Source organism: Oncorhynchus kisutch, unplaced genomic scaffold, assembly GCF_002021735.2.
Source record: "Oncorhynchus kisutch isolate 150728-3 unplaced genomic scaffold, Okis_V2 Okis09a-Okis19a_hom, whole genome shotgun sequence".
NCBI classification, from domain to species: Eukaryota; Metazoa; Chordata; class Actinopteri; order Salmoniformes; family Salmonidae; genus Oncorhynchus; species Oncorhynchus kisutch.
In genome coordinates this window covers 3,935,601-3,956,356 of record NW_022261985.1, presented here as the reverse complement: position 1 = coordinate 3,956,356, position 20,756 = coordinate 3,935,601, and the positions used below count along the sequence as shown (strand labels likewise).

Sequence of the window (20,756 nt, the reverse complement as noted above, 5' to 3'; positions counted from 1 at the left end):
GACTCGGGAGAGGCGAAGGTCGAGAGCTGTGTGTCCTCCGAAACACAACCCAACCAAGCCACACTGCTTCTTGACCACTTAACCTGGAAGCCAGCCGCACCAATGTGTCGGAGGAAACACTGTACACCTGGCGACCGTGTCAGCGTGCACTGCGCCCGGCCCGCCACAAGGAGTCGCTAGTGCGCGATGAGACAAGGATATCCCTGCCGGCCCAAACCCTCCCCTAACCTGGACGACGCTGGGCCAATTGTGCGCCGCCCCATTGGTCTCCCAGGCGCGGCCAGCTGCGACAGAGCCTGGACTCGAACCCAGATTCTCTAGAGGCACAGCTAAGACCACTGTGCCACTCGGGAGGCTGAAGCAGAATAACATTTAAGCCACAATGGCCCACGGAAAACGATAAGCGAGTATTACCAGAAATAACCCCCAAAAACTCCTAAACGGTAACCATGACAACACAACCCCATAAGAGTAGTGTTACTGTTCTTTACCGTAACGATGATGATGGAGGTTTCAGTGATGATGTTCTTGGTCAGTTCATTGAAGAATGGGTCGGGGTGGTACTCAAAGGAATTCAGTTCCTCTATCACGTTGTCTAGCTGGAGGAAGGCCCTAAAGGACTGGGTCTCAGAGGACCTGTTCACCACTGGACTGTCAAACAGCAGCACAGTGTCGTTCTTATGTATGGCATACTGGATGAACTGGAGAGGAGGGCAGAGAGAGAGAGAGATATTTCATTCCTGTCAGGACACTGTGTCTGTGTTTAGTCTCACAGAGAAGTCTGTAGTCACAGACAAAAACATACAACTCACTGAGTCACTGTTGACATGCTAGCTACCTGCAATAGATAATACCGCAGCTAGAGTACTGTACACTAGGACATGCTAGCTACCTGCCACGGATAATACCACAGCTAGAGTACTGTACACTAGGACATGCTAGCTACCTGCCATGGATAATACCACAGCTAGAGTACTGTACACTAGGACATGCTAGCTACCTGCCAAGGATAATACCACAGCTAGAGTACTGTACACTAGGACATGCTAGCTACTTGCCATGGATAATACCACAGCTAGAGTACTGTACACTAGGACATGCTAGCTACCTGCCATGGATAATACCACAGCTAGAGTACTGTACACTAGGACATACTAGCTACCTGCCATGGATAATACCACAGATAGAGTACTGTACACTAGAGGGATTAGAATACACTACTGGCAGGAAACAGAGAACTTGTGGAATGGTATACTAACCTCAATGGGAGTGGACTCTAGAATGATAACATTAGGTGTATTGTATAATAGGAGGGGACTCTAGAATGATAACATGTAATGTATTGTATAATAGGAGTGGACTCTAGAATGATAACATGTAATGTATTGTATAATAGGAGTGGAGTCTAGAATGATAACATTAGGTGTGTTGTATAATAGGAGGGGACTCTAGAATGGATAACATGTAATGTATTGTATAATAGGAGTGGACTCTAGAATGATAACATTAGGTGTATTATATAATAGGAGGGGACTCTAGAATGGATAACATGTAATGTATTATATAATAGGAGTGGACTCTAGAATGGATAACATGTAATGTATTGTATAATAGGAGTGGACTCTAGAATGATAACATTAGGTGTATTGTATAATAGGAGTGGACTCTAGAATGATAACATTAGGTGTATTGTATAATAGGAGTGGACTCTAGAATGATAACATTAGGTGTGTTGTATAATAGGAGGGGACTCTAGAATGATAACATGTAATGTATTGTATAATAGGAGTGGACTCTAGAATGATAACATGTAATGTATTATATAATAGGAGTGGACTCTAGAATGATAACATTAGGTGTATTGTATAATAGGAGGGGACTCTAGAATGGATAACATGTAATGTATTGTATAATAGGAGTGGACTCTAGAATGATAACATTAGGTGTATTATATAATAGGAGGGGACTCTAGAATGGATAACATGTAATGTATTATATAATAGGAGGGGACTCTAGAATGATAACATGTAATGTATTGTATAATAGGAGGGGACTCTAGAATGGATAACATGTAATGTATTGTATAATAGGAGTGTACTCTAGAATGATAACATTAGGTGTATTGTATAATAGGAGGGGACTCTAGAATGGATAACATGTAATGTATTATATAATAGGAGGGGACTCTAGAATGGATAACATGTAATGTATTGTATAATAGGAGTGGACTCTAGAATGATAACATTAGGTGTATTGTATAATAGGAGGGGACTCTAGAATGGATAACATGTAATGTATTATATAATAGGAGGGGACTCTAGAATGGATAACATGTAATGTATTGTATAATAGGAGTGGACTCTAGAATGGATAACATGTAATGTATTGTATAATAGGAGTGGACTCTAGAATGATAACATTAGGTGTATTGTATAATAGGAGTGGACTCTAGAATGGATAACATGTAATGTATTGTATAATAGGAGGGGTCTCTAGAATGATAACATTAGGTGTATTGTATAATAGGAGTGGACTCTAGAATGGATAACATGTAGAGTATTGTATAATAGGAGTGGACTCTAGAATGATAACATGTAATGTATTGTATTATAGGAGGGGTCTCTAGAATGATAACATTAGGTGTATTGTATAATAGGAGGGGACTCTAGAATGGATAACATGTAATGTATTGTATAATAGGAGGGGTCTCTAGAATGATAACATTAGGTGTATTGTATAATAGGAGTGGACTCTAGAATGATAATATGTAGAGTATTGTATAATAGGAGTGGACTCTAGAATGATAATATGTAGAGTATTGTATAATAGGAGGGGACTCTAGAATGGATAACATGTAGAGTATTGTATAATAGGAGTGGACTCCAGAATGATAACATGTAGAGTATTGTATAATAGGAGGGGACTCTAGAATGGATAATATGTAGAGTATTGTATAATAGGAGTGGACTCCAGAATGATAACATGTAGAGTATTGTATAATAGGAGTGGACTCCAGAATGATAACATGTAGAGTATTGTATAGCTGTATTGTAATAGTAGTGAGTAGTGTGTACTGACCTCAACAGGAGGGGACTGAGAGAAGTCATCAGCAGAGGGCAGCACCTTCATGGTGGCTCTCTGGATGAGGTCAAAACCACTGCCCACACACACGATCCTCCTGCCTCCACTGAAACACCAGACAACACACACGTCAGCTCTCCATACAACACACACGATCCTACTGCAACTCTGCTGGCTGAGCTCCCTGCTTGTGCCATCAAACCTGTGGTTTGAACCCTGAGGTTCAACCTTCCTAACTTCTCCCATGTCAGCCCCCTGATGTTCAACCTTCCTAACTTCTCCCATGTCAGCCCCCTGAGGTTCAACCTTCCTAACTTCTCCCATGTCAGCCCCCTGAGGTTCAACCTTCCTAACTTCTCCCATGTCAGCCCCCTGAGGTTCAACCTTCCTAACTTCTCCCATGTCAGCCCCCTGATGTTCAACCTTCCTAACTTCTCCCATGTCAGCCCCCTGATGTTCAACCTTCCTAACTTCTCCCATGTCAGCCCCCTGATGTTCAACCTTCCTAACTTCTCCCATGTCAGCCCGCTCCTCCACACACTGCACTGGCTTCCAGTCAAAGTTTGGATCCACCACAAGACCGTGGTACTTACCTACGGAGCAGCAAGAGGACCTGACCCTCCCTACCTTCAGGCTATGTTCAAACCCTACATCCCAACCAGAGTACTCTGTTCTGCCACCTCTGGTCTCTTGGCTCTCCTACCCCTACGGGAGGGTAGCTCCCACTCAGCCCAGTCCAACCTCTTCTCTGTCCTGGCACCCCAATGGTGGAACCAGCTTCCCCCTGAAGCTAGGACAGCAGAGTCCCTGCCCGTCTTCTGAAAACATATTTTGTGAACCAACACTCGCACTTGACTCTTTTCTCTCTTACTAGCTGGGACTTTGAAGATATAGACAGATGAAACATGTCCTTCCAGTACTATGACTGATTCATTTTGATTTAACTAGGCAAGTCAGTTAAGAACAAATTCTCATTTTCAATGATGGCCTAGGAACAGTGGGTTAACTGCCTTGTTCAGTGGCAGAACGACAGATTTTTACTTTGTCAGCTCGCGGATTCAATCTTGCAACCTCCCAGTTACCTGTCCAACGCTCTAACCACTAGGCTACCTGCCGCCCCATGGGGTTGTCCCACCTAGCCATCTCAAGATGACGGCACTAACTATGCGGCTCTGGATAAGAACGTCTGCTAAATGACTAACATGTAATCCTCCTGCCTCCACTGAAACACTAGACGACGACACCATATATCAGGGTCATGTTAGGAAGCACAAAACAGGAGAAACCTTTTGAAACGTTTTGAAAGAGGGACGACCTGAATGTGTCCAATAAGAAACGGCCATTTAATTATCCTCTTCAAACTGTTTTGCATTCAACTCAAGCTTGGCTTAAAGAGGTGCTTTGACTTCCACCCTCTCTGGGGCACTGTGGACTCCACTCACCATACGAAGCTGGTCTTGGGGCTGTAGTCCGTGAGTTTGGGGTTCTCAGAGTACTGGAAGTTGAAGGTGGCGGGGACGTCCTTGGTGGTGCTCTTCCCATACTTCACCGAGACTCTCAGGGACTCCAATGGAACCTTTTGTCCCTTGTATACACCTGTCTCACAGGTGATCTCACTGCCAAACGACAACCTGAGGGAGAAACGGGGACAGAGAGCATCGTGGGAAAGGTCAAACTGGGGTCGTGGTGTTGAGGGGAGAGAAGGTCATCTCAAAGGAACAAGTCAAACACAATTACTATATGGCTAATATATTTCAGAGGTCGGCCTTGAGAGAAGTGAATAGGACATGACTCAACCTGTCCAGACAGCAACCTGCAGGGGTTGGAAGACACAAGTATGATCATCCTTACACTTCACAGGGCGTTCCCCCCACGGTGACAATGACATCATTCTTGTTTGCCGTATCCAGGTGTTTCCCAGAGATAGTGATGACTGTTCCCCCGGCCACAGGGCCCTTCAGGGGGGAAACTTTCTCAGGGATGGGGTCCTGGAGGGGATAAGAGATGAGACATCAGTGATAAGGTAACATACTTAGGTCCTGGATGTTTTCTTGACTGCATGACCTGACAAGGAAAAACTCCTCTCCATTCTATATGGTTATTTAGCAGATGTTTTCATCCAAAGTGTTTTACAGTTAACAACCCAGAGCCCACTGTCCAACAACCCAGAGCCCACTGTCCAACAACCCAGAGCCCACTGTCCAACAACCCAGAGCCCACTGTCCAACAACCCAGAGCCCACTGTCCAACAACCCAGAGCCCACTGTCCAACAACCCAGAGCCCACTGTCCAACAACCCAGAGCCCACTGTCTAACAACCCAGAGCCCACTGTAACAACCCAGAGCCCACTGGGACCACCAGTTAGACCTCATGTCACGTCCCATTCCCCTTCACTGGTTTATCACCACAACACAGCTACTGAACACCACAACACAGCTACTGAACACCACTTTATCACCACAACACAGCTACTGAACACCACAACACAGCTACTGAACACCACAACACAGCTACTGAACACCACAACACAGCTACTGAACACCACTTTATCACCACAACGAGAGCCAGAGAGAGCAAACGAGAGAGCAAACGAGAGAGCAAACGAGAGAGCAAACGAGAGAGCAAACGAGAGAGCAAACGAGAGAGCAAACGAGAGAGCAAACGAGAGAGCAAACGAGAGAGCAAACGAGAGAGCAAACGAGAGAGCAAACGAGAGAGCAAACGAGAGAGCAAACGAGAGAGCAAACGAGAGAGCAAACGAGAGAGCAAACGAGAGAGCAAACGAGAGAGCAAACGAGAGAGCAACGAGAGAGCAAACGAGAGAGCAAACGAGAGAGCAAACGAGAGAGCCAGAGAGAGCAAAATAATCTTATGTTCCCTAGAAAATCTGAAGCTTTGATCAAATCTATAAGAAGGATAAGTAGCTCAGTACATTCTCATGGGGACATTGTTATTTTGGCAGAAAACAAATAAACAAGAAAATACGAACCCCAAAATAAATGAGTGTAAATATTTACCATGAAGTGAAATAGGCTCCCATTATAGATGTGGTTTTGAGTCAATCATTATACTCGTTAAATTCCCCCGTTAAATTCTGTTTCCTTTCAACAGATGCTATTCTGAATTCTAAGAGCATCTCGTAAGAACAAAGTACATTGATGAACGTGGAGATGTAAAACCAGCAGAGAGAGACTAACATAGTGGCTGTATGAACACTGAGCAGAGCTTTAACCACACTAAGAGCCATGTACAGTATGAAACGTCAGATCACCCCTGCACAGTGTGACTCTTACAACAGTTAGGATTCATGTTGGGGTAAAGAATGGCCCTGTAGCTGTATGAAACGTACCCTGTAGGTGAAGAGGACCTCTGAACGTCCTCTCCTGCCCCCCTCCACCTCCACCTCCACTACCCCCTGGTTGATGGGACCTGGGAGGTCCACTGAAGACCGGACCGGACCGATCTCACACACAACACTGGAGAAGACACAGAACAGCTGGAGTAAGGACAAAAGGCCCGGTTTCTCCACCACACACACAAGCAGACATACTGTTCATCGAAATGTTGTGTTTAATGAAATATGTTATTCGCTGGACATAAAAGTCCATTACAGGCAGGGCCGGTCCTTGCCGTTCTGGCGAGAACAAAAATGCCCCCCCCCCCCCTTCACAAACCGAGAATAGTCCCAGTAAGCAAAATAATGTTGAAAAGACATCTAAAATATGTATTTTCTAGACGTTTAAAATCGGGTTCATTTTCGGTTGCGAATTAAAGTTGAAAAGACGTACAGTAGTTTGGACACCTACTGTACTCATTCAAGGGTTTTTCTTTAGTTATTATTTTCTACATTGTAGAATTATAGTGAAGACATCAAAACTATGAAATAACACATGGATTCATGTAGGAACCAAAACATGTGTTAATTAAAATACATGTTATATTTGAGATTGTTAAAAAGTCACCACCCTTTGCCTTGATGACAGCGCTGCACAATCTTGTCAACTTGTCAAAAATGGACAGAAACAAACTTGAAACCACTGATCTTGACAACGGGATGAAACCCCTGGACGACAGCTGTGATTATTCATTTTACCCCCACTATCACTATACCTGGTGGAGACAGAGTATCTGTCCCCCTGGTGAACACAGTCCACTCCAGCCACCGTCACCTTCTTAATGTCCTCCTTCTTTATGCCCAGGTTAGACCCTTTAATGGTCACCACTATCCCACCGTTCAGGGGCCCGAAACGAGGGATGATCTGTGGGGAAGAGAGAGAGAGAGAGAGGGGATGATTTAGATGAGTGTGGTAGATTAATATAGAATATAATGCTCAGTGCCATCAGTGTGTATATAGTAGTGAACAGTCTTTACAGTAGTAGTTCAGTGTGTATATAGTAGTGAACAGTCTTTACAGTAGTAGTTCAGTGTGTATATAGTAGTGAACAGTCTTTACAGTAGTAGTTCAGGGTGTATATCGTAGTGAACAGTCTTTACAGTAGTAGTTCAGTGTGTATATAGTAGTGAACAGTCTTTACAGTAGTAGTTCAGTGTGTATATAGTAGTGAACAGTCTTTACAGTAGTAGTTCAGTGTGTATATAGTAGTAGTTCAGTGTGTATATAGTAGTGAACAGTCTTTACAGTAGTAGTTCAGTGTGTATATAGTAGTGAACAGTCTTTACAGTAGTAGTTCAGTGTGTATATAGTAGTGAACAGTCTTTACAGTAGTAGTTCAGTGTGTATATAGTAGTAGTTCAGTGTGTATATAGTAGTGAACAGTCTTTACAGTAGTAGTTCATTGTGTATATAGTAGTGAACAGTCTTTACAGTAGTAGTTCAGTGTGTATATAGTAGTAGTTCAGTGTGTATATAGTAGTGAACAGTCTTTACAGTAGTAGTTCAGGGTGTATATCGTAGTGAACAGTCTTTACAGTAGTAGTTCAGTGTGTATATAGTAGTGAACAGTCTTTACAGTAGTAGTTCAGTGTGTATATAGTAGTAGTTCAGTGTGTATATAGTAGTGAACAGTCTTTACAGTAGTAGTTCAGGGTGTATATCGTAGTAGTTCAGTGTGTATATAGTAGAACAGTCATTACAGTAGTAGTTCAGTGTGTATAGAGTAGTGAACAGTCGTTACAGTAGTAGTTCAGTGTGTATATAGTAGTAGTTCAGTGTGTATAGAGTAGTGAACAGGTGTTACAGTAGTAGTTCAGTGTGTATATAGTAGTGAACAGTCTTTACAGTAGTAGTTCAGTGTGTATATAGTAGTAGTTCAGTGTGTATATAGTAGTGAACAGTCTTTACAGTAGTAGTTCAGTGTGTATATAGTAGTGAACAGTCTTTACAGTAGTAGTTCAGTGTGTATATAGTAGAACAGTCTTTACAGTAGTAGTTCAGTGTGTATATAGTAGTAGTTCAGTGTGTATATAGTAGTGAACAGTCTTTACAGTAGTAGTCAGTGTGTATATAGTAGTGAACAGTCTTTACAGTAGTAGTTCAGTGTGTATATAGTAGTGAACAGTCTTTACAGTAGTAGTTCAGTGTGTATATAGTAGTAGTTCAGTGTGTATATAGTAGTGAACAGTCTTTACAGTAGTAGTTCAGGGTGTATATCGTAGTGAACAGTCTTTACAGTAGTAGTTCAGTGTGTATATAGTAGTGAACAGTCTTTACAGTAGTAGTTCAGTGTGTATATAGTAGTGAACAGTCTTTACAGTAGTAGTCAGTGTGTATATAGTAGTAGTTCAGTGTGTTATAGTAGTGAACAGTCTTTACAGTAGTAGTTCAGGGTGTATATCGTAGTGAACAGTCTTTACAGTAGTAGTTCAGTGTGTATATAGTAGTGAACAGTCTTTACAGTAGTAGTTCAGTGTGTATATAGTAGTGAACAGTCTTTACAGTAGTAGTTCAGTGTGTATATAGTAGTAGTTCAGTGTGTATATAGTAGTGAACAGTCTTTACAGTAGTAGTTCAGTGTGTATATAGTAGTGAACAGTCTTTACAGTAGTAGTTCAGTGTGTATATAGTAGTGAACAGTCTTACAGTAGTAGTTCAGTGTGTATATAGTAGTGAACAGTCTTTACAGTAGTAGTTCAGTGTGTATATAGTAGTAGTTCAGTGTGTATATAGTAGTGAACAGTCTTACAGTAGTAGTTCATTGTGTATTATAGTAGTGAACAGTCTTTACAGTAGTAGTTCAGTGTGTAATAGTTAGTAGTTCAGTGTGTATATAGTAGTGAACAGTCTTTACAGTAGTAGTTCAGGGTTGTATATCGTAGTGAACAGTCTTTACAGTAGTAGTTCAGTGTGTATATAGTAGTAGTTTCAGTGTGTATATAGTAGTGAACAGTCTTTACAGTAGTAGTTCAGTGTGTATATAGTAGTGAACAGTCTTTACAGTAGTAGTTCAGTGTGTATATAGTAGTAGTTCAGTGTGTATATAGTAGTGAACAGTCTTTACAGTAGTAGTTCATTGTGTATATAGTAGTGAACAGTCTTTACAGTAGTAGTTCAGTGTGTATATAGTAGTAGTAGTGTGTATATAGTAGTGAACAGTCTTTACAGTAGTAGTTCAGTGTGTATATAGTAGTGAACAGTCTTTACAGTAGTAGTTCAGTGTGTATATAGTAGTAGTTCAGTGTGTATATAGTAGTGAACAGTCTTTACAGTAGTAGTTCAGGGTGTATATCGTAGTAGTTCAGTGTGTATATAGTAGAACAGTCATTACAGTAGTAGTTCAGTGTGTATAGAGTAGTGAACAGTCGTTACAGTAGTAGTTCAGTGTGTATATAGTAGTAGTTCAGTGTGTATAGAGTAGTGAACAGGTGTTACAGTAGTAGTTCAGTGTGTATATAGTAGAACCGTCTTTACAGTAGTAGTTCAGTGTATATATAGGTGAATGGTCGTTACAGTAGTAGTTCAGTGTGTATATAGTAGTGAACAGTCGTTACAGTAGTAGTTCAGTGTGTATATAGTAGAACCGTCTTTACAGTAGTAGTTCAGTGTGTATAGAGTAGTGAACAGTCGTTACAGTAGTAGTTCAGGGTGTATATAGTAGAACAGTGTGTATATAGTAGTGAACAGTCATTACAGTAGTAGTTCAGTGTGTATATAGTAGTGAACAGGTGTTACAGTAGTACAGTGTGTGTATAGTAGTAGTTCAGTGTGTATATAGTAGTGAACAGGTGGTACAGTAGTAGTTCAGTGTATATATAGGTGAATGGTCGTTACAGTAGTAGTTCAGTGTGTATATAGTAGAACAGTCGTTACAGTAGTAGTACAGTGTGTATATAGTAGTGAACAGTCATTACAGTAGTAGTACAGTGTAGGGGTTGACCGATTAATCGGCATGGCCGATTTCAAGTTATACAATCGGTAATAGGCATTTTGAACACCGATCATGGCCGATTACATTGCACTCCACGAGGAGACTGCGTGGCAGACTGACCACCTGTTATGCGAGTGCAGCAAGGAGCCAAGGTAAGTTGCTAGCTAGCATTAAAATTATTTTATAAAAAAACATCAATCTTAACATAATCACTAGTTAACTACACATGGTTGATGATATTACTAGTTTATCTAGCTTGTCCTGCATTGCATATAATCGATGCGGTGCCTGTTAATTTATTATCAAATCATAGCCTACTTCGCCAAACGGGTGATTTAACAAGCGTATTCGCGAAATGAATATCATGAATGAATATCAATGCCTTTCTTAAAATCAATACACAAGTACATTTTTTAAACATGCATATTTAGTTAATATTGCCTGCTTACATGAATTTATTTTAACTAGGGAAATTGTGTCACTTCTCTTACGTTCTGTGCAAGCAGAGTCAGGGTATATGCAGCAGTTTGGGCCGCCCTGGCTCGTTGTGAACTGTGTCGAGACCATTTCTTCCTAACAAAGACCGTAATTATTTGCCAGAATTTTACATATTTATGACTTAACATTGAAGGTTGTGCAATGAAACTGCAATATTTAGACAAAGGGTAGCTGCGCATTTGATAAAATACGGAACGGTTTCGTATTTCACTGAAAAAATAAACGTTTTGTTTTTCAAATGATTGTGTCCGGATTTGACCATATTAATGCCATAAGGCTCGTATTTCTGTGTTATTATGTTAAGTCTATGATGATTTGATATTTGATAGAGCAGTCTGACTGAGCGGTGGTAGGCAGCAGCAGGCTTGTAGGCATTCATTCAAACAGCCCTTTCCTGCGATTGCCAGCAGCTCTTTACAATGCTTCAAGCATTGCTCTGTTTATGACTTCAAGCCTATCAACTCCCAAGATTAGGCAGGCAATACTATAGTGCCTATAAGAACATCCAATAGTCAAAGGTATATGAAATACAAATGGTATAGAGGGAAATAGTCCTATAATTCCTATAATAACTACAACCTAAAACATCTTACCTGGGAATATTGAAGACTCATGTTAAAAGGAACCACCAGCTTTCATATGTTCTCATGTTCTGAGCAAGGAACTTAAACGTTAGCTTTCTTACATGGCACATATTGCACTTTTACTTTCTTCTCCAACACTTTGTTTTTGCATTATTTAAACCAAATTGAACATGGGAAAGTTGAGGAGGACAGCATGTGTAAGAGAAGAGTAAGACAGTGACAGCTAAAGGGAAGAAGACAGGAGGAAGAGTGCACCGGACAGAGAACACCTCTAGTGATAATCAGAGACAGTTCTCACCTCAGTGATCTTGGGGTTGGGGCACTGCGCTGGTTCCTGGGACTGGCACAATTCTCTGTACACACAGGACCTCATGTTGGCACACCACACACAGCTGTATTTGGGGTCGGCATTCTTACACAGGCTGCAGTCCTCACGACCCAGAGAACAGTTATACAACACCACTAATAGATGGAGAGGAAGGAGAGAAGGAGGATAGAGTGAGAAGAGAGAGAGGAGATGGAAGAATAGGAGAGAGGAAGGGGAGAGGAGGAGGATAGAGAGAGAGGAGAGAAGGTAGGAATGCGAGAGGAGGGGGAGAGTGAAGAGGGTAGAATGGAGAGAGGAGGGAGAGAGAGTAGGTAGAGAAGAGCAGGGGGAGGTGGAGGATAGAGTGAGGAGAGAAAGGAGAGAGTAGAATGGGAGAGGGTAGAACAGGAGAGAGGAGGAGGGGGAGAGAAACAGGGGGGGGGGGGGAGAGATCAAACAACGACTCCATACCAATAACCCACCCGTCTGTACAGGGTTCACATCTTATTCAAATAAGCTTGAACTTTGTCCCAAAAATGTATGAATAATAATAATGGCTGAATATGAAACATGTCCAATACTGGAGTCCAACGCAGGTCCATTAAGGTGAAAGAGTTGAAATGGATCAACAGTTTCAGCAGGCAAGTCAGTTAAGAACAAATTCATATTTTCAATGATGGCCTAGGAACAGTGGGTTAACTGCCTGTTCAGGGGCAGAAGGACAGATTTGTACCTTGTCAGCTCGGGGGTTTGAACTTGCAACCTTCCGGTTACTAGGCCACTAGGCTACCCTGCCGCCCCTCCACTCTAACCACTAGGCTACCCTGCCGCCCCTCCCACTCTAACCACTAGGCTACCCTGCCGCCCCTCCACTCTAACCACTAGGCTACCCTGCCGCCCCTCACTCTAACCACTAGGGCTACCCTGCCGCCTCACTCTAACATAGGCTACCCTGCCGCCCCTCCACTCTAACCCTAGCTACCCTGCCTACACTCAACCACTAGGCTACCCTGCGCCCCTCCACTCTAACCCACTAGGCTACCCCTGCCGCCCCCCACTCTAACCACTAGGCTACCCTGCCTACACTCAACCACTAGGCTACACTGCGCCCCTCACTCTAACCACTAGGCTACCCTGCCGCCCCTCCACTCTAACACTAGCTACCCTGCCGCCCCTGCACTCTAACCACTAGGCTACCCTGCCGCCCTCCACTCTAACCACTAGGCTACCCTGCCGCCCCTCCACTCTAACCACTAGGCTACCCCTGCCGCCCCTCCACTCTAACCACTAGGCTACCCTGCCGCCCCTCCACTCTAACCACTAGGCTACCCTGCCGCCCAAACAGACAGTTGTTTGAACAGTGCATTGAACAGCAGTGCTGCATCAACTCCAGTGTGTCAGACGGTCTGACTCACCAGTCAGAGTGCTGTCAATCTTCTTCTCTGTGTCTCGGTCTTTGATGTGGAAGGACACATTGACCTCCTGCTCCTTGTCGTAGGCAAACTAACACACAGGATATACACAACAGAGAAACTGACATCTGAGTTACTGAGGGCCAGAGACACGTCAAAACACACTTGCTGGCTCTTTTTCTCACGCACCACAAACAAACACACACACACCAACACACACAAATACCAAGGTTTCTGTTAGCTGGTTATAGCTGGCTTTTGGACCATTAAAAATCTGGCCCAGAGTCTGTTTGGAATAGGCTATTTCTTTCTTGCACAGAATCACAAGCTGACCAATAGGTCAACTGTTCTATTGTGGGGGATATTAGATTGACAGGCTGGTGATTCTGCTGTTCTTTACTCATCTTGTTGTCTGAGGAAAAGTCGGCGTGGACAGTTATTCTATCATCTTCACCGTGAGCATCGTTGCATGTTCTGTTACGATGAATTACCATAATGTAAATGTTATTTCTGTCATTCTGAGCACCATGGGTGGACCCCCTAATCAGGTTACCACCCAATGCATATGGGTTCGGTAAACTTCTCAAATGTCTTATAATACTTCCTGTCAAATATCCAGCACCGCATTTTCCTAACAAACACTGACATGCACGCATGTACACACAATCCGCACACAACATAGCTTTTAACTCCATACTGGCAGCCTCTCAAACTCAGTATGAAAACAGATGGGCAGAGAGACAGAGAGAGAGACAGAGAGAGAGACAGAGAGAGAGACAGAGAGAGAGACAGCGACAGAGAGAGAGACAGAAAGAGAGACAGAGACAGACAGAGTTAGAGTACTGGATGGAGGTGAATGTCTTTGGGACTGAGGGAAAAGACTTGTACTGCTCATGTGGGGCACTGGGATGTAAAACCTGTGTTGTCTCAACTAGAGGTGGATATTACTGACCTCATAACCCTTGAAGTTGAACTTTAACCCCTCATTAAAGGTGAACTCTTCCTCTGTGTGTTTCATGAGCTCCGTGCCAATTTTAAACGTGTGATCCTGGAGAGAGAGAGAGAGACAGAGACACACACGACAGACAGACAGAGAGATACACACACGACAGACAGACATACACACGACAGACAGACAGACATACACACACACACGACAGACAGACAGAGACAGACAGACAGACATACACACACACACACGACAGACAGACATACACACACACGACAGACAAGAGAGACACACAGGACAGAGAGACACACAGGACAGAGAGACACACAGGACAGAGAGACACACAGGACAGAGAGACACACAGGACAGAGAGACACACAGGACAGAGAGACACACAGGATAAGAGAGCATGCATATTAGAATGAGTAGAAGTCAGTCAGGCTGTCATGCACAACGAACCATATTAGATAAACAGTACTGTACATGATCTAATAGTGAATGAGGAAGAAAAGAGGAACAGCCAAGTTAATCATCAATGATAGACGATGACTAAATAGGTGTCTGAAATGTCATCCTAGTCCCTACCGTGAACCCAAAATGGCACCCTATTCCCTACAGTAAACCCAAAATGGCACCATATTCCCTACAGTAAACCCAAAATGGCACCATATTCCCTACAGTAAACCCAAACTGGCACCATATTCCCTACAGTAAACCCAAACTGGCACCATATTCCCTACAGTAAACCCAAACTGGCACCATATTCCTGCTGCAGTAAACCCAAACTGGCACCCTATTCCCTACAGTGAACCAAAATGGCACCCTATTCCCTATATCGTGCACTCAAATGGCACCCTATTCCCTAAGTAGTGCACTCAAATGGCACCCTATTCCCTAAGTAGTGCACTGTATAGGCAATATGGCGTAATTTGGGACGCAAGCATAAGAGCTGTGTCTATCTCACCTTGTAAATGTCCAGGTTCTCCCTTGGAAGCTGATGGGGATGAGGTAGCCTACAGGGATGAGATGAGGGTCTGGGTTCTCAAACTGAGGACAGCTATCAGCCTGGAGGGAGAACAGAAGGTAGCTGGTTTAATCAGAGAGACAGACAGACATACAGGCAGGCAGGCAGACAGACATACAGGCAGGCAGACATACATACAGGCAGACAGATATACAGACAGACATACAGGCAGGCAGACATACAGGCAGGCAGACATACAGGCAGGCAGACATACAGGCAGGCAGACATACAGGCAGGCAGACATACAGGCAGGCAGACATACAGACATACAGGCAGACATACAGACATACAGGCAGACATACAGGCAGACAGACAGACATACAGGCAGACATACAGGCAGACATACAGGCAGGCAGGCAGACATACAGGCAGGCAGACATACATACAGGCAGGCAGACATACAGGCAGGCAGACATACAGGCAGACAGACAGAAATACAGTCATACAGACAGACAGGCAGAGCTTGCCAGTTGCCACCCTATAAGCCAGAAAGTCAGTAACAGATACAAGCCNAGAGAAGATCAAACAACGACTCCATACCAATAACCCACCCGTCTGTACAGGGTTCACATCTTATTCAAATAAGCTTGAACTTTGTCCCAAAAATGTATGAATAATAATAATGGCTGAATATGAAACATGTCCAATACTGGAGTCCAACGCAGGTCCATTAAGGTGAAAGAGTTGAAATGGATCAACAGTTTCAGCAGGCAAGTCAGTTAAGAACAAATTCATATTTTCAATGATGGCCTAGGAACAGTGGGTTAACTGCCTGTTCAGGGGGCAGAAGGACAGATTTGTACCTGTCAGCTCGGGGGTTTGAACTTGCAACCTTCCGGTTACTAGGCCACTAGGCTACCCTGCCGCCCCTCCACTCTAACCACTAGGCTACCCTGCCACCCCTCCACTCTAACCACTAGGCTACCCTGGCGCCCCTCCACTCTAACCACTAGGCTACCCTGCCGCCCCTCCACTCTAACCACTAGGCTACCCTGCCGCCCCTCCACTCTAACCACTAGGCTACCCTGCCGCCCCTCCACTCTAACCACTAGGCTACCCTGCCTACACTCAACCACTAGGCTACCCTGCCGCCCCTCCACTCTAACCACTAGGCTACCCTGCCGCCCCTCCACTCTAACCACTAGGCTACCCTGCCTACACTCAACCACTAGGCTACACTGCCGCCCCTCCACTCTAACCACTAGGCTACCCTGCCGCCCCTCCACTCTAACCACTAGGCTACCCTGCGCCCCTGCACTCTAACCACTAGGCTACCCTGCCGCCCCTCCACTCTAACCCTAGGCTACCCTGCCGGCCCCTCCACTCTAACCACTGCCGCCCCTCCACTCTAACCACTAGGCCTGGCCTCACATACCACTACCTGCCGCCCAAACAGACAGTTGTTTGAACAGTGCATTGAACAGCAGTGCTGCATCAACTCCAGTGTGTCAGACGGTCTGACTCACCAGTCAGAGTGCTGTCAATCTTCTTCTCTGTGTCTCGGTCTTTGATGTGGAAGGACACATTGACCTCCTGCTCCTTGTCGTAGGCAACTAACACAACAGGATATACACAACAGAGAAAACTGACATCTGAGTTACTGAGGGCCAGAGACATGTCAAAACACACTTGCTGGCTCTTTTTCTCACGCACCACAAACAAACACACACACACCAACACACACAAATACCAAGGTTTCTGTTAGCTGGTTATAGCTGGCTTTTGGACCATTAAAAATCTGGCCCAGAGTCTGTTTGGAATAGGCTATTTCTTTCTTGCACAGAATCACAAGCTGACCAATAGGTCAACTGTTCTATTGTGGGGGATATTAGATTGACAGGCTGGTGATTCTGCTGTTCTTTACTCATCTTGTTGTCTGAGGAAAAGTCGGCGTGGACAGTTATTCTATCATCTTCACCGTGAGCATCGTTGCATGTTCTGTTACGATGAATTACCATAATGTAAATGTTATTTCTGTCATTCTGAGCACCATGGGTGGACCCCCTAATCAGGTTACCACCCAATGCATATGGGTTCGGTAAACTTCTCAAATGTCTTATAATACTTCCTGTCAAATATCCAGCACCGCATTTTCCTAACAAACACTGACATGCACGCATGTACACACAATCCGCACACAACATAGCTTTTAACTCCATACTGGCAGCCTCTCAAACTCAGTATGAAAACAGATGGGCCGAGAGACAGAGAGAGAGACAGAGAGAGAGACAGAGAGAGAGACAGAGAGAGAGACAGCGACAGAGAGAGAGACAGAAAGAGAGACAGAGACAGACAGAGTTAGAGTACTGGATGGAGGTGAATGTCTTTGGGACTGAGGGAAAAGACTTGTACTGCTCATGTGGGGCACTGGGATGTAAAAACCTGTGTTGTCTCAACTAGAGGTGGATATTACTGACCTCATAACCCTTGAAGTTGAACTTTAACCCCTCATTAAAGGTGAACTCTTCCTCTGTGTGTTTCATGAGCTCCGTGCCAATTTTAAACGTGTGATCCTGGAGAGAGAGAGAGACAGAGACACACACGACAGACAGACAGAGAGATACACACACGACAGACAGACATACACACGACAGACAGACAGACATACACACACACACGACAGACAGACAGAGACAGACAGACAGACATACACACACACACGACAGACAGACATACACACACACGACAGACAAGAGAGACACACAGGACAGAGAGACACACAGGACAGAGAGACACACAGGACAGAGAGACACACAGGACAGAGAGACACACAGGACAGAGAGACACACAGGACAGAGAGACACACAGGATAAGAGAGCATGCATATTAGAATGAGTAGAAGTCAGTCAGGCTGTCATGCACAACGAACCATATTAGATAAACAGTACTGTACATGATCTAATAGTGAATGAGGAAGAAAAGAGGAACAGCCAAGTTAATCATCAATGATAGACGATGACTAAATAGGTGTCTGAAATGTCATCCTAGTCCCTACCGTGAACCCAAAATGGCACCCTATTCCCTACAGTAAACCCAAAATGGCACCATATTCCCTACAGTAAACCCAAAATGGCACCATATTCCCTACAGTAAACCCAAACTGGCACCATATTCCCTACAGTAAACCCAAACTGGCACCATATTCCCTACAGTAAACCCAAACTGGCACCATATTCCCTGCAGTAAACCCAAACTGGCACCCTATTCCCTACAGTGAACCCAAATGGCACCCTATTCCCTATATCGTGCACTCAAATGGCACCCTATTCCCTAAGTAGTGCACTCAAATGGCACCCTATTCCCTAAGTAGTGCACTGTATAGGCAATATGGCGTAATTTGGGACGCAAGCATAAGAGCTGTGTCTATCTCACCTTGTAAATGTCCAGGTTCTTCCCTTGGAAGCTGATGGGGATGAGGTAGCCTACAGGGATGAGATGAGGGTCTGGGTTCTCAAACTGAGGACAGCTATCAGCCTGGAGGGAGAACAGAAGGTAGCTGGTTTAATCAGAGAGACAGACAGACATACAGGCAGGCAGGCAGACAGACATACAGGCAGGCAGACATACATACAGGCAGACAGATATACAGACAGACATACAGGCAGGCAGACATACAGGCAGGCAGACATACAGGCAGGCAGACATACAGGCAGGCAGACATACAGGCAGGCAGACATACAGGCAGGCAGACATACAGGCAGGCAGACATACAGACATACAGGCAGACATACAGACATACAGGCAGACATACAGGCAGACAGACAGACATACAGGCAGACATACAGGCAGACATACAGGCAGGCAAGGCAGACATACAGGCAGGCAGACATACAGGCAGGCAGACATACAGGCAGGCAGACATACAGGCAGGCAGACATACAGGCAGGCAGACATACAGGCAGGCAGACATACAGGCAGACAGACAGACATACAGTCATACAGACAGACAGGCAGAGCTTGCCAGTTGCCACCTATAAGCCAGAAAGTCAGTAACAGATACAAGCCGGCTCAGAGACAATAGCTCTTTATCAATTCATCTTCCTTCACTTCCTCACATCCTCTCTTCTGGCCTGCTACTCAAAAGGTATTGGACCTTCTTTTTGAGGAGGCGGGGAGAGAGGACACAAGGAGTTGTGGAAAGACAAAAGGAGTTTGAGCCAAACTGTGTAGTTCACTGAGACAGGGCTTCCTCCTACTTGTTGGCTTGACGATGTGAGCTCCATCTACAGAGACATCTCTGTCACTGCAGGTGTGGTCCTGGGCATTCCACTGGCACTGCCACTCACTGGTCACACATGCTATACACCTGGGGACAATCAACCAATAGAAGGAAGAGATAAGGAATCAGAGTTTATATAGCCAATGAGAACAGAAATGCTCAAAGGTGTTCCGTGTAAAATGACTGAACAGAATAACTGTCAGAAAAGCGTCATTAACGGGTGGCCTCCATAAAGCAGTGGTCATCTACGGGTCCATCTTCAAGGCATTCCTAGTCCATCACCTTGCACTCCTATTGGTCTTACCGTTCTGCTGGGTAGGCAAAGTGTTCCAACCATTTCATTTGTCTGAAGGGACAAACTCCACGACCAGAGAAAGACCGTCAAAGAATACAGCAACCGTTGCTGTTTTTATGAGTGAGTTCTTTAAGTTTTTATTCAGTACTGTGAACACTGTTCTTATGAGTTCTTTAAGTTTTTATTCAGTACTGTCAACACTGTTTTTATGAGTGAGTTCTTTACGTTTTTATTCAGTACTGTCAACACTGTTTTTATGAGTGAGTTCTTTACGTTTTTATTCAGTACCGTCAACACTGTTTTTATGAGTGAGTTCTTTACGTTTTTATTCAGTACTGTCAACACTGTTTTTATGAGTTCTTTAAGTTTTTATTCAGTACTGCCAACACTGTTTTTTACAAAAAATAAATGTGCGTCTCCCTACTTCCACTCGTGCTGAGTAGCCGTGTATCAACAGGCCTGCTGTTTAATTATCAGCAGCTCGTCACGTCCATTTCAATATCCAGGAATATTTCACTTCTGCTCATAGGAACATCATGAATTAGAGCATGAGGCAGAAATAATGTGGTGCGACTTGAGTTTGGCCATCAGGTGGAAGACGGTGTCCCCTCTCTATTGGTCAGCCTCACCGGAGGAAAGGAGAAAGCAGGGACTATGAGAGGTGGACCCTCTCTATTGGTCAGCCTCACCGGAGGAAAGGAGAAAGCAGGGACTATGAGAGGTGGACCCTCTCTATTGGTCAGCCTCACCGGAGGAAAGGAGAAAGCAGGGACTATGAGAGGTGGACCCTCTCTATTGGTCAGCCTCACCGGAGGAAAGGAGAAAGCAGGGACTATGAGAGGTGGACCCTCTCTATTGGTCAGCCTCACCGGAGGAAAGGAGAAAGCAGGGACTATGAGAGGTGGACCCTCTCGATTGGTCAGCCTCACCGGAGGAAAGGAGAAAGCAGGGACTATGAGAGGTGGACCCTCTCTATTGGTCAGCCTCACCGGAGGAAAGGAGAAAGCAGGGACTATGAGAGGTGGACCCTCTCTATTGGTCAGCCTCACCGGAGGAAAGG

At 44.3% G+C, this 20,756-nt stretch overlaps 1 protein-coding gene across 1 annotated transcript in view; it reads right to left on the bottom strand.

Annotated features, from left to right (window-relative positions):
• The window catches only part of LOC109883994 (plexin-B2-like), a 63,748-nt gene that overhangs the window by 29,550 nt on the left and 13,442 nt on the right, over nt 1-20,756 (bottom strand). Inside the window, 11 exon segments of the mRNA XM_031815536.1 lie at nt 492-701; nt 3,079-3,187; nt 4,524-4,712; nt 4,933-5,069; nt 6,432-6,558; nt 7,193-7,341; nt 11,789-11,952; nt 13,213-13,300; nt 17,600-17,695; nt 18,555-18,674; nt 19,395-19,488. Of these exon segments, the coding sequence (XP_031671396.1) occupies nt 492-701; nt 3,079-3,187; nt 4,524-4,712; nt 4,933-5,069; nt 6,432-6,558; nt 7,193-7,341; nt 11,789-11,952; nt 13,213-13,300; nt 17,600-17,695; nt 18,555-18,674; nt 19,395-19,488 (1,483 nt within the window).